The following is a 15,782-nucleotide window of genomic DNA, read 5'->3' on the forward strand; positions in this document are numbered from 1 at the left end:
TAATGTTCATTTTATTTGTTTATTCGTTTAGTATTAAATTTGGTAGAATTCCAGGTAAGTACAAGTCTATTTATTGGAAGCCAGGCGGGAACTGTGGCAATTTTTATGGCCGATTTCGGCAAAATGTATGAAGTCCATAGCTGTTTTGGTACCTACCTACTTTTTGCGGTACAGCTGATATAACTACCGAAAAAATATCCGGTAGAATTTAATATAATTTATATTATCATTTTGTATAATCATTTGTGTTTCGTAATGTATGTCGAATTCAAATCTCATAGATAATAATTAATGTTGTTGGTGTGACTAATATTATTTCACCATTTTCGCTTCTAATCCAAAATATTGAAATATGAACGGGTAGTCATAATTTGATGGATACTTTAAAAAATCTTAACTCTTGCCGTTTCTCTTTTCGTTTTATTGTGAAAAAGATACCTATAAAGTTCAATTTTTTTTCTAATGAAATATATTAATTTATAAATTGACCAAAGGTTGCAGAATTATATGCCTAAAGCAAAATGAGTCAATAAAATTACTTATATTGTATGACTGTTTATGACTATGACTCCAAAATTGTCATCATCATAAATTATTAGTCCACCGGCCAAAGTACGAAGTAAAATCACCATTTCCAAAAAATACACTGCAGTAGTGAGTGGAGGTACATACTGAATCAAGAAGTCTTGCATCGATTGTAGTCATTAATATTTATAAAAATATGCCAAATGGAGTAAGAAAATAAGCTATTTTTAGAGAAAAGACACTCGATTTCCTGAAAGCAAAACGTTAATGAAAAATAATCGTCTGGGGAAAAATAAACATTGTCATCAGAAAAATCAGTGGTGGAATATAAAACTTTCCTCTCATGATGAATGTGAAAGCTCCGGATCTTGCAAACATCAACGTTCAAATTGGAATGTTTTGTTTAATAATAGTTCATATTCAGGATCGGTCGTAAACCTTTTTTTAAGTTGCATAAACTAAAAACCACCTACATTTAAAATTTATGTAAAAACTCATACAGCAAAGCCAATCTATTTATCGAGAAAATTCGCTGATTATCTTTTTGATTTGACATCTTATAAATACGGTGTCGTCTTATAAATACTTCCAAAACCAATTTGTTGTTAAAAGTGCCTAAATTTTCTTGAGCCATTTTCTCGCTGCGAGTAAATTTTTCAAAATTTTGGATTCTTTAATACTTTGGACGCGGAAGACGCACACGGTGCGTAATGACCAGGCGGCCGATCGATGTAATTAACGTGCATTTTAAAGGGGGCAATTAAAATCTCATTATCTCTTCAGCAGCAGATAAATTACACACTTACAACTTACGCGATGATAAATGAAATTATTAAATTTTATCTCTTGTATTGAAGACCTATTTCAATTAATGTTTTGAATATGTGAGCGAGATATGCAACTTTGGAAAACCAACAAATGTTTCCTTTTATCCAAATCTATCCGAAATTCAGAAAAATATATAAACAGATCAAGATTAACCTGTTTTGTGGAACAGTTCGTTCCGCAATTCAATCATTATAACGAGCCACATATACCCCCGAAATTCTGATTGTAAAACCAGACTCGAGCGGTGATACTGATCAGTGATCACTGATCACTGATCACCGATCACCTTTTTTCAAATTGGTACATAATATTATGATGTTAAATCAGACTGTCTGATAATAAAAAATGAATAATGTAGATATCAAGTTAGTATAGTTTTAAATGGGGTTGAAATATTTTTAGGTGATCTTCTTCCATCCCTTTGTTAAAATCATAGCCTATAAAAACCATCACGGGGAGCATTTGGGAAACATTACCGTTACGGTGTAAACAATTAAAAAATAAACTAAACCCCTCAGAATTCCCAGCACTCAACGATTGCTGTCGTGTGCCAGCAAGCGTTTGTTTACGTAAACAATGTCTGTGCACTTGTTGCGCGTCGGTAGTGAAAATAAAGTGTTGTGCGGTTTTATGAATCATTATTTTCTATTCGCGGTTCGTGATAAGGACGCACTAAAGATAAGAGGCGCGAGGTGGCGGCAGATGGACCGAACAACGCGCTTCAAACGCAGTAGGCCGTTGACTCGTCGCCTTTATTCCTTTTTTTTATGTCGCGCCTTTATTTCAAATCTTTTTACAGAAGCCTATGCATATAAACGTTTGAAAAAGACACATAATCAAATATGTACATAGTATGTATTGTGGAAATAGTAACTATTTAGCATGCACTGCGTGGTTAAGTATCATTAATTTCCCAAATATAATAAATAATTATGTTTTATATTTATATAGGTAGTACGGTACTTTTGATGTAATGCAGCGCACACACAGAGATACACCCATACAATATCTCTCTGACACACGTATGTATGCGTATCTGCATGCGAAATATTTTTTGTTGCGCGATCGCATAAGTAGAATACCCAATTTGTATCCCTCTCATGCGCGCTGCACTTAAGTCACGTATATTATGCGTCTCGTTCACACAACCAATCCACTACTTAAGTTTCGTTATAATTAATTTTGTAAGCGTTTATAAGAAAAAAACTATCTTACGACAATACCAATGAAATCACGTAAAATACACTGGCTTTATCGAAGTACATACCAACCGATCTATAACGGCTTGAAATCGACGCGTTACTTAGCTATACATATACCTATTTGTTACTCTATATTGCAGGGATGGCGAACCTTTTTACGTACGCGTACCAAAATTTTACAAATAATATTTTTCAACTGTCCGACTTGCCAGCTTTTTATGGAGAATTTTTTTTAAGTTTTTAAAAAAATAGTTAAGAATTCTATTAACGGCCCACGTGCTCGTCGTAGGTCAAAATTGAGTTTTTATTGTATTTTCAAACCATGATCCTGGACACTCCTTGAACGTTGTAGATAATCTATTTATATAATTTTGAAGCCTTATTATCCTTTATAGTTATTTTAAACATTTTATGACTGCATAAAGTATTTTTGTTACATAAAATAGTATTCTTTTAAACCTCTCGCTCTAATGTTTTAGAATATAGTCATATTTCGGTACATAACTGTGCAGTGGTGTTAAGATTTTTTACATTTATTAATTTTTAAACGCATTTATAAAACCATTAGTATAATTTATCACGAGATAATTTTTGTAAAATATTCACGATAAAAAATTATACTGATAATCTCTGTGATCCCAAATTTTGACAAGAATTAGGCATTTTATTATTAAAAAAATCGGCAAGATTAACACATTTGAAGATGATTCTAAAGATACTTATTATAAGCTATGTCTTTGACCATTCAAGTGTGATAAACATCTTATGAATAATGATTGTTTTATAATAATTATTGACCTAAGAATAAGGTAGTGTTTTTTTGAAATACGCCATTTCTTTTGACCTTCCCCCGTGGTTAAGCTACAACATACGGCCGTAGCCATAAATTGACAAACTATAATTGAAGTAGGGAGTAAATATATTGACGCGCGTGTTTGAACATGTACCGTTTAAAAAAAAAATTTAAAAAAAATCGGTTAGGTACATGTTCAAACACACGCGTTAACATAATTTTACTCCCTACTTTAATTATAGTTTGTCAATTTATGGCTACGGCCGTATGTTGTAGCTTAACTACTGGGGAATGACAAAAGAAATGGCGTATTTCAAAAAAACACTACCTTATTCTTAGGTCAATAATTATTATAAAGCAATCATTATTCGTAGGATGTTTATCACACTTGAATGGCCAAAGACATAGCTTATAATGAGTATCTTTAGAATTATCTTAAATGTGTTAATCTTGCCGATTTTTGAATAATAAAATGCCTAATTCTTGTCAAATTTAGGATCACAGAGATTATCAATATAATTTTTTATCGTGAATATTTTACAAAAATTATCTCGTGATAAATTATACTAATGGTTTTATAAATGCGTTTAAAAATTAATAAATGTAAAAATCTTAACACCACTGCACAGTTATGTACCGAAATATGACTATATTCTAAAACATTAGAGCGAGAGGTTTAAAAGAATACTATTTTATGTAACAAAAATACTTTATGCAGTCATCAAATGTTTAAAATAAATATGAGGGATAATAAGGCTTCAAAATTATATAAATAGTTTATCTACAACGTTTAAGGAGTGTCCAGGATCATGGTTTGAAAATACAATAAAAACTTAATTTTGACCCACGACGAGCATGTCCCCCTTAAAGAGATTGTGGAAACATTTAAACCACTCATCTTTTATATTATATTCTCCATCACTGAGCGGTTTTCAATTTTTAGTGATTATGTTTGAGGTAAAATAACAAGCAGTTCGTACATTTGAATGACTGTCGATAATTAATTTCATTAGGTTTGTTGATTGTATATTTTTATGTTAAATTCTCCGATCCTAAGGATCGACCTATGCAATTAAATATTTACATTAAACGTAATGATTATTCTTTAAAATGATTTGCCGGCAATTTTTTATACAATGCGATTTGTCATTATTTCCCGTCCGTTTTCGCATCGATTGGTAACCTAAACATAATATGAAACACTGAAGAAAATACGCATTGCTATGTCGTCATTATTTTTTAATATTATATATTTATTTGTAAAACTGTTTTATATATATATTTTTTTAAATATATATAAAAAAAAATTCTCTTCAAAATGAAACATTCGCGTGCCATAGGTTCGCCATCCCTGCTATATTGCTTTACTTAATATGCTAATATAAACATAGTAGGTAGTATTCTTAGCTAAATAGTATTTTTGAGCGCATCGACAAAACGTTGACGGGTGTCATTGCCACCTAGTTTTTTTTCTAATCAATCAATATAATGCTATTAAAATGGAAATTTCCTGTATTTATTATTTTTATATGTATTTGATATACCTACGTCATACATTCTTATGTAACAGTAATTATATTCAACAATGTAAGCTATTTATTATACTACATATGTACTTAGTTTAATTTAGGATTAATTTTGGAAATTATTACTGCTTGAAGAACAGAGTACATTCACTGGACATGTCGCATCATCCAGTGGTATGGTATTCGAGCGATATTAAAATTAATTTTGATTTTTTGAAATTTCATCGCTGATGTATTTTATAACTATTAAAACTTAATGATTGCAATGTTTATTTTTCTATTCATCAACGGGACATTTTAATACAAAAATTTTCATTTCTCGAAAAAAAAAAAAAAAACTTTCCTTGCTTTTCCGCAATAGTACATATCGGAATGCAATCTATTTTGCTGTAAAAGAACGGGCGTATGTGGTGTATTTATCCCTCCACCCTCGTATCGGGGCGTTTGATGGATTGACCCACAACACATCTTCATACCGTAAATTTACCCCATATAACCTAGTTGCCATCAGAATAGAATATGATTTTCTAATAGTACCTATTCACTCGGCATAATATACCGAGAGATATTTTTTTCCGACGCATAGCATAGCATAGGTGCATCGCATAGCATAGCATAGGTGCATCGCATAGCATAGCATAGGTGCATCGCATAGCATAGCATAGGTGCATCGCATAGCATAGCATAGGTGCATCGCATAGCATAGCATAGGTGCATCGCATAGCATAGCATAGGTGCATCGCATAGCATAGCATAGGTGCATCGCATAGCATAGCATAGGTGCATCGCATAGCATAGCATAGGTGCATCGCATAGCATAGCATAGGTGCATCGCATAGCATAGCATAGGTGCATCGCATAGCATAGCATAGGTGCATCGCATAGCATAGCATAGGTGCATCGCATAGCATAGCATAGGTGCATCGCATAGCATAGCATAGGTGCATCGCATAGCATAGCATAGGTGCATCGCATAGCATAGCATAGGTGCATCGGCTCTTCACGGTGTGATTCATTTTCGTATACATTTATAATAATAACAATGATGGACGTATAATAATTTGACGAGTCACGTGGTCGGGTTAACGAACCGCTCTCTCGCTTTGGTGGCTTCGCTCTATTTTGTATTTATATTGTGCGGTCCAGATCGAACAATACATTTAATGCACTGGATTTTACTGCGACGAAACATAGTATAATCGTCGACGTCATCATACCAAACAATTATTGCTAAATTTCCCACTGATTTTAAATTATGGAAATTACCCATCTTTTTAATTTCTTGTCCACAGTAGAATTATCTACTATTAGAATTTTTGATAGATAATAGCTGCTACACGTATAGCTGATTAATCTACTCATAATATTATGCTTTCTTCAGCCGTCTTCCAATCACTGATGGACTCGTTTTTATCGCCCTCTTTTCTTAAAGTTTTAAGCATTAGCATCCTTTGGTTTACTATTTATTTAATGGTAGGTACCTAATATTTCTCCACTCCACTAGTGATGTGACATGTAGATTTCCACTTGCATCGGCGTTCGGTTTGGTATTCCTCAGTCGTTTTTTGCAGATAAAAATATGCATTATCAGTGACGTTCCCAGATAAAATGCCGCCTCATTTTTTTATGCATTATTTTTATCATCCTTTCATGAGTCCAATATCTAATAAATGTGTTGTATTGATACAATACTAACAAAATATCAGACTAATTATTCGCAAATCTGCACGTCTCGTTTCTGGTCACCCAGGACGTCGAAGGGCAACGGAAGTAAACTAGATTTCGCGAACCCTACAAAACCAGTGAGTTCAATTTTTTAATTGAAAGATATTTTCTTTATTACTAAGTTTAAGTAGCTATTTCTATATATTCCAAATGATTTTCCTCGATTTGCCGCCTTTCGAGTAACTGCTGCCCCCAAGCGACGCTCGAATCTCTGTGCATTGTTATGTTCTATTCCAAGAAAGATATTATGTACCTATCTATTAATTACAATACAACACAATATATTTGTAGGTGATGTGTTTAATAACGATCGGAACCGGTTTCGTCCGCTTCAATATGACATTTTCCTGTGAGTCACAAATTATGTGGAATAAGTATTGTTTTATTGAATTTTATTTTCATTAGAACAATGACTTTTCATTAAAAATTTACAGTTACCATTGTTATCGTCATTGTCACCGGGGCAAAAACTGTGATTTCTTCATTATGAACTGTAATTATTCCAAAAAAAGAAAGTATTTTATTAAGTAGACACCTCTACGTCTTCAATGTTCGCGAGAAAATATTTGCAGGTAATATTGTTTCTTCGTTTACTTGTTCTAGTTTTGTTTCTTTCGAGGTGTCTGCTTATTAATTATATTTGAAAGATATTCTAATGCCGGGGCCACACCGGCAACAAGTCGCGCGACAACTCGTTAAATTTTACGATAATTATCATAATTGCTTAAGAAATTTTACGATAATTATCATGCTTATCGTAAAATTTAACGAGTTGTCGCGCGACTTGTTTTTGGTGTGGCCGCACTTTAACGTGCCTAATTTATTGTACGCCAGTAGCGTGTGTACCTACTGAACACGCAGCACTTCTCCGAAATCTTTGCCCTTATAATAATAATAATTACATACGTGAGTTTGCCTGTCGACTTTGATGCGTCAGTGCATTTTGTTCGAAACTCGCCGACTCGACTTGTCAAAAATCAAAGTCATGCATCTACATATCTATTTCGATTGTTCTTTATTTAAATACCTGCGTTGTTTAAAATTCAAACAGCGGTTATTATTCGAATGACTTACTAATTGGGTGCACGGAATAGAAGCCATATGTATACAATAAATTCTCATTGCGCCTAGTGTTCTTTCTTACCTATATTATGCCCACTGTAGATGAGAAAAGTTGCTTACGTCATAATATTATTGAGTTAAGGGTTGCTTTCGATATTTCGTGATGAAACAGTTTGAAGTTATACAATAAATATTCGACCCTTTTCGCCAACGTCATAATCACATAATGGCAAAACCCGTAATGACGCAAGTCTTAAATGCAATGACGTACACAAAAAATGATGGACTTAGTTGTAGGAGATTTTGTTTTGTTTATTTCTTGTGAAGTCAATATTGTCATAATGTTAACCCGTTTTAGAGATGGCTGCAATAAACCATCTCGGGACCAATTTTAAAAAATGGCGGACAAAAACACAAACATATTTTAAAATCGTCGGCCTACATGCATGATTCCAAAACAATAAATTCGTACTAGTGTTGTGGTGGAGACTAGGGGTTATTATACCTCTTTTTTGTTGTAAATTAAAGATAAATACTGCTTAACTAAGGGAACAACTTTTTTAAATATCCTATTCGATGCTTGAAAGAGTTACTCGTAATTCTTGGCGAAAACGTTTTAAAGGTGGCATTTTCGATTTTTTAAAAGTGGCATGGCAGATTGTTTTCAGATATATATTATGTAAGTATAGTGACGGATCAAGAGCTATTATTCCATTTTCAAAAATATCTTGCGGCGCATGTTTTACACATGTTGGGAAGCTCTGGTATATCTTACTCAAGGTTCAACGACCAACAGATAGATGTATTATAAAAAGTTTCATAAAGCTCTTTGGGATATTATCTTTTGGTGCTACTGACCCAATTCGTACCCGAAGACCTTTATCAAAATATTAATTTTATTATGTATTCCATATCTAAGAAATTTGCTTCGAACTATGTAAACATCCCAAGACACATAACTAAAGCTTATACTGTTATTTCAGTCACGTCATGCCCGATAACTAACTGCCAAGAAGTTTGAGTAATTACTTAGTTTCTTGAAAGGAAAAGTTTCCACCTGCGAATATAGAAATTGATTTCTGACAAAACTTTCGCCCCTCACATTGTCCCCGGTTAGCCGCAAGACGGCGCCATGCGATACACTGAGGGTCGTGATCTTCACCCTTACTTCCCAGACTTCTGCACATCGTTATAATGACGATAATCTCATCAAAATTCTTCGGAGATTTATTGTTATCTTCCCCATTATCATGTATATTGTATACTTACGCGTTGGGATGGATAAGCCATGTCGAATTTTAATAACACGCTATCCATAACATGTCATAAATATCGACATTTTGACAATAAGTAATAGTCCAGGTAATAAATACTTTCTTGGTTGCATTGTTTATTTCTTACGATAAAACCAATTGTTGTTAATTATTGGAAATATAAATAACTCTACACACTCTAGCAGTCCAGCTCTAGCAGAGTCTAGCACATATTATAGACACATTAATATGAATTGTTTCGTTTTTACATTAAGTTAAAAGCTGTATTGGATAATACTATGACGTTTAATAGCTTCAGGCATCAACTGCGCTATTCACTAAATGACTAAATACACACGCTGTTGGATTCTTCAATATTTTTTTCATCAATGACAAGCCTTCTCATAAATGATAATATAATATCTGTAAAAAAGGAAGGAATAATAATATATCAGCATATCTTATATTTTATTGAATTTGAATTACATAATCGTATTGAATATTAGCTGACATATAATAATATAATTAATATAGACATACGATTATAATATCGTGGCTGCTGGCGTCTTCGCGACTACAGATCCTTCCGGCTATTTGTGTACATACTCGTATCTATGACCCTGACTCCCGATTTCACATAAATGAAAATGGAATGAAATCGCAGTCATGGCATGTTAGTTATATAATAGGACTAAACTTATCTATGTACTACTACGATACATGCATAGTAATTATAAGTAAAATAAAAATCACCGTTAAAATTCCACGAGCTTTCAAGGGGCGTAGTTGTATTTTCTTCACAAACCCTTTGTATTATTTAATGGCATTCTCTGAAAATAAACTCATCGGCAGAAAGTATTCCCCGTAAGTATATTGCGTTGCGCTAATGTCAGTCGGAAAACTGTGTGTAAAGTTTTCCCGGCGAATTGATTTACGCTGGGTACGCCGTATGAGGGTAAATGGTGCAGGCGTGACTTACGACTCGTGTGATTTCATCGTTAGGGCGATAATGGCTCGAGAATAAGGTTTTCTAAAAGGAAAATATATATATATTTATCGTAGTGCCTGAAGCACTCGTGGAAATTGGAAATTCGAGAAATTCGATGTTAAGCCTTTGATCTTCAGGAACACCTGTTGTTTTATTGTAATATATAATCCATTACCTTATCCCCAATCATCATATAAGTAATATTGTGTATATTATATTATTAGTTATAGTGTGATGAATAATTCATGGAGGAAGTCTGTTTAAAATAATGCACCTATATCGAATGCCGTGCTTCAAAATGTAAATGTTTACTAAGTGTTTTAAATTGCAATTATATAATCTATATCCTAAGCTTTGTTATTTTTATGCAATTAACTGAAGAGTTAAACATTAATCGCTCCGAACTCCTCACGATTTTTCCTGTACATAATTATAAATTAGAATGTTCCCAACTATTCCATTCCCACATTGCACAGCTCATTTTCTACCCCCAGTATTAACAATAAATTGTAAACCTGTACTTGACAAATCTCACCACGTTGGCGAAACACGTGTCGTAAATCAATGGTATGTGGTGAATAGATACCGAGTGATGTACTCATATACTGGAGAGTTTTTCTCAGACTGGTGGCTGATAGTCTGTCTATTATCCTTAACCTTTGAGGATGGATTTGTTTGGTATGCCCGGCAGTTCAGGGATCCCGAGTCCAAGGCCACAAATATTGAAATTGTCGTATCTCTTTATTATGTTGTACTTGAAGATTTTTAATAACACAGGTTTTCAATACGCCGTAAAAATCAAATTATAAAATTTCGGCATTCCTAATCGCTGGAAAGCCTCAATAAAACGGGACTCGGTGTTGCCGGCAAGCTTTGTCAGGGCGCCCACAAGTTGGGGGCTGTCTCAAAAGCATCGACCTCCTGCTTGAGGAAAATGCTAGTATGAAAATGACCCAAGTAAGGTTAGGTACCTACCAAATGTATTGGCTACAAAATATATTGTGTTTCTGATTTGGTTGCAAAGACAAATTTCGTGGTTTTCGATTTATTGATATCTAAACTAGACCCGTATTTTTTAGATGTAGACATTTACCCATGTTATGATTTTTAATGTCTTTATGATTCAATCCGTTTCTTAAGGTGACGCATCAGTAAAACGCCAAATAATTTTCAACTGTACGCGCGACGAAATTTTGGACTCGCTGCCATTCACTGAGAGAATGTTGACCCAGGAACACGTCACTTTGCTGCGTGATGGCGACGGGTCAATTAATTCTAAAATCGTGTAAAGATGACTAAAAACGTTACCAATTTACTTTAAAAAGAAAACATGTCAATGAATATATTATTATTGTTACTAATAGAACAATAAACAGAACATAAAATGGACGTATGTTGGATTTATATGACAATTAATATTTCGTTTGACAGGCGTCATTTTCACCCGCAATCCGCGCATCGCCTAGCGACGATCTTTTTAGACCGTGCCTCAACTAATGCATGGCCTTAAGTAGGCTTTGAGTATGAATTTAGTTAGGCAGGATACGTCAGATGCACGTGCACGGATTCATTAACTACCTACTGCACAACACCAATTAATTTTATGGGTGTGTATTTTTTTTATTAATATTAACAGGCATTTCGATGTCCTTTGTTTCACATTTCGCGTATTTTTAGAAGTATCAGCCAGACGCCCATAAATTTAAATGTATTTATTTACAGTGTGAGTTTCTCTGCACTCTGGTTGTCAGTGAAGCAGACTATATTTGTTTAATACTATGTATGACCTACTCTTGGATTCCATGAATACGATCGGTAGGTATTGTTTAAATTTCAATGTTATCCCTGTTTACCGATAACCATATTATTTATTGAAGTTCCATACGATAAGATAAAAATAACGTGTGTAGACATTGACCGTGAAATAATGTTATCGGAATTATTTGTTTGCCTTTCTATTTATAAAATACATGTCGAGTGACTCGGCCACTCTTGTTGGTAAATAAACAATTTTGCACAGAGCCACTTTCGTTTTGTAGCTTAGTCGAGAAAACGGTGAGACAGCTTCGAGTTCAGAAACAGTCGTTGTGCTATTTTCAGGCGTTGTTAGTTCAGTTAGCCCAGAACAGCGTGATCTTGAAAAATAATCCTGAAGTAGTAAGGATTAACGGTTTATTTTCAACGTCTCACGACTTGTAAACGACTTACGATAGGTACTTCTTCTATTAATACGGTGTCTAAACTCTAAGCATCTACAAAATGAATAGAATGAATCCGATGAGCGATTAAGTATTTTCCTTTCCTTCCGTTTAGCTAGATATAATTATTTATCATATGTGAGTCTGTTTTTGTTTTCGAGTACCTACTTATTTCATTTCAATATTGCCCAACGCTTTTTCGTTCAGTTTCAAGTTAGATAATATAAACTTCGATATTGAGAAAATATCCGTGCTTAAAATTGAACTACCGTTTACGTCTTAGGAATCCATGTGTTTTTTGGTTTTTAAACAAAGTTATTAAATTTTATTTATTGATGTTGGTAACTGTTTTAGGCTTATAAACCCATCATAATAACGGTGCAGTGATATAGTTTAGTTTAGATCAGGGGTCGGCAAACCGCGGCTCGCCAGCCACATGCGGCTCTTTGGATATTGGCGTGCGGCTCTTTGCCAAATTCAAAATTCACAATTTTTATTATTGATTTGTACACTTATTATATTATTTATGACATTATCACGAGACTATTTTTTTCTCCGTGATGGTCGATGGAAAAAGGTATGATTGTTGTTGTTTTAAATCCGCCCATTGTAAAAGTCGACAAATTAAATTTTTCTCCATTTGATATTGACACGAGCATTTTTGAAATAGGATTTTATTGGTGGATTTAACAAGCCAAGAGTTATGGAGCTCCAAATTTGTAGGCCACCAAAATTGAGGATTTGGAGAGAGATAAATGCAATTTAATTTCACAACACAAGTGGAGCGCTCTAAAAGATCGACATAAGGTAAATACTACGATTTTTAATACATGGAATAGCTTTCCTAACTCATATTCGAGTCTACATAATAGGTATGTGAACAATCATTTACAAACATGAACAATATAAATAGCATTTAGAGAAAGCCAAATAACCGATGAGAATTTGGAGTCGCGCCTGAAATTAAAAACTACAAGTTACATACCAAACATGCAGAAATTGTTCCATATTTCATACATAGTTCCATGTTCAAATAGGTCCATTGTTCACATTAGTTCTAAGGAATGCGTGAAAATTGTATGTAATTCATATTCTGTAAAAATTATAAATTTATAATTTCAACAATAAAACATATTATATTTACGTTAGTTTTATTCGGGAAATCGTCTTCCCTTAATAACTTAACAATTATAAAATGTATTTATTTAAATTCATTTAAATAAATCATATTTATTAAAATATACGTATATGTCTCTCGAAAATTTTTTTTACCGTTGTGCCACTCATATTTGGCCCCTTTGGTCCAAAAGTTTGCCGATCACTGGCTTAGATTATGAAGGAGCAGCTGTTAACGTCAATAACTCAACAATAATTGTTGTAGATTTAACAAAAACTCAGTTTTCTGCTTGTATGTTTTATGATTCATATAATAGTTTCTTTGTTTACATTTAATTTATATATTATCACTTAAAACGTCCTGTTTCTTTCATTTATGGTCTTTTTTATTTAAATTATTAAACTTTATTGCTTGATCAAGTTTAGTATGTGAACTAAATGTGTTAGAATTATTAGTTACCTACCACAAAGTAAACACTGAATATCTTGTTAAAATTAATGACTTGATAATACTTGGGTGCTATTGCTTTTAATTTAATATCATTGCCGACGCAGTATATTTTCAGTTAACCGGATATAAACTGACGGAATATTAAAGTTGTTTTACGCCTTTGTGTAATTTAAGTCGTAAAGCCGAAGGGCGCAAGCTTTTGCCTCTAACAATGAGCGATGGGGATCTCCATTGTTTCTCTAGGATATCTAATTTATCATGACTTTTCAGTGCCACATAGAGAAATTCAGGAAGCTTTCAAAATGTCCAGGTTAATGTTTTACGAAAGTATTTAAATTTTAGAGTAATCAATCGATAAATTCGATTTTATATTTTCCGGGGTGGTGAAAAATATTTAAAGATTAACTTTTAATCATTTTTTTTTTTGTTATTCGAAAGATCATTCATTACATGACATTAACATTTGAAAATGATTTCGGACATATTACCACCGCGGCTGTTCTTGACGAAGCGGACGTCCAATTTTGAGCCACTTTTTAGGCACTGCTGACGGTTTATCGCGGGCAATGTTTGCTTTCAAGGCGTCTATATTATTGTTGCTGGTTTTTATCAGCATACACCAGTGACTTGTATCAGGGAATAATCCAGAAGTGTCAAATCGTACGACTTTGGAAGCCAATCGACCTAACCTATCATTTCTTGAACTATTTATATCAAATACCTATATACCTTCAATTTAATTTTTCTAAAATTGATTTTAAATGGAAGCTAATTTGGATATAGGTACATATGTCATAGTGATTGTGAAACAAAGTTATTGTTAATATTACATGAGTCAAATCACTATAACTTTCGAATTATTGATGTTGATAACTCATCGTCAGGTAAATTTACCGATTACTGAATGAATACCTATGTAGTTGACAATTTAATAGTGAGTATTCATTATCTAATCTAATGTATCTACTACGGGTTTTTACAATCCTTTACTAAGTAGGCAATACGATTTTTTACCTTCTTTTATTGTATTGATTTATTATATATGTAAACGAAAATTAACTGTATTCGTTGTCAGTGTGCATTTACTACTTTTGAGTGCGCATAGTACCTGAAGATGCCGAAAGGCGAAACCCGGGTCGCAAAAAAATAACTCAAATGTTATATAGTAGGTACAACTTGAATTACGCACTAGATATAATATCAGGCCGCAAGAAGATGGGATAAGCTAAGGGAAGGTTATAGGTTCATTTCTCATCTGAAATATTCTGCCAGAATTGGGAGGATGTGTTTTCATCAGTAGTGGAGTTTTTTTTTTAAATTTACTTTTAATGTCTTAATTTGTTTTATTAAATGTTTGACCAATTTCCGCGTCAATTTGTAGTGCAAAAACAGTGTCTCCCCAAAAATGATTATTTTGAATGTGTTACACCTAGGTGAGACGACGAAGGTCGATGTAAATTTTTTAAAAATATTGTTTTCTAAACTTGTGTTTTGTCTTCTGTTACAGTAGGCACGATGGGTGCTAGACAGAGCAAACGATCTGTTGACATAACAACCGGCAAAGAGGTGATCGCCGAGGGTGGCGAAGTCGCCGCGTCCGGTGGCGAAGGCAAATTAGAACGAATTGAAGACCTCGACGCACTCAAACCTCAGTTAAATGGAGACGCAGCACACCAGGAAATTGAAATATCTGTAAGTACACACTCAATTCACTTGGCATCGGGTACTTACATTATTCCTGTGTATGTTCGCGAATGTTTGTTTGTGTGGTGTGTTCGATTGGTTGGCAGGTCAGAGACTTCACTTCCTTCCACGATCTATGTATGGCATACTAATAAAAGTACACATTAGGGAGTTTTGACGTGCGTTCGCGAATGAAAGTATGTATGTTTGATTATTTCACACGTCATTGATTGAACAATTTTACAGAATACAATTTAAATTACGTATTGATGGAGTCTATACTCTATAGTCTATCTTCTTCTTTCGACCATGTCCGATCCTAATAGGATCATATGGGCCTCCACAGAGTAGAGGTTTGTATTAACAGATTTTGTTTTTTTACGAGAAATGGATGTCAGCCACTTGCTCAACCTATTAGGTCCATACCCTGAC

At 33.7% G+C, this 15,782-nt stretch overlaps 1 protein-coding gene across 2 annotated transcripts in view; it reads left to right on the top strand.

Moving 5' to 3' along the window:
* Positions 1-15,782, top strand: part of LOC147078550 (uncharacterized) — a 222,293-nt gene that overhangs the window by 43,738 nt on the left and 162,773 nt on the right. For both annotated transcript variants that reach the window (XM_085960217.1, XM_085960218.1), the window contains exon 2: positions 15,175-15,359. In XM_085960217.1, coding sequence (XP_085816343.1) covers positions 15,183-15,359 — 177 coding nt within the window. In that variant the 5' untranslated portion in view covers positions 15,175-15,182. The remainder of the gene's footprint in view (positions 1-15,174; positions 15,360-15,782) is intronic.

This window comes from Rhyacophila brunnea, unplaced genomic scaffold, assembly GCF_057557595.1.
Source record: "Rhyacophila brunnea isolate RB1 unplaced genomic scaffold, BYU_Rbru_1.0 scaffold_11, whole genome shotgun sequence".
Lineage (NCBI taxonomy): Eukaryota > Metazoa > Arthropoda > Insecta > Trichoptera > Rhyacophilidae > Rhyacophila > Rhyacophila brunnea.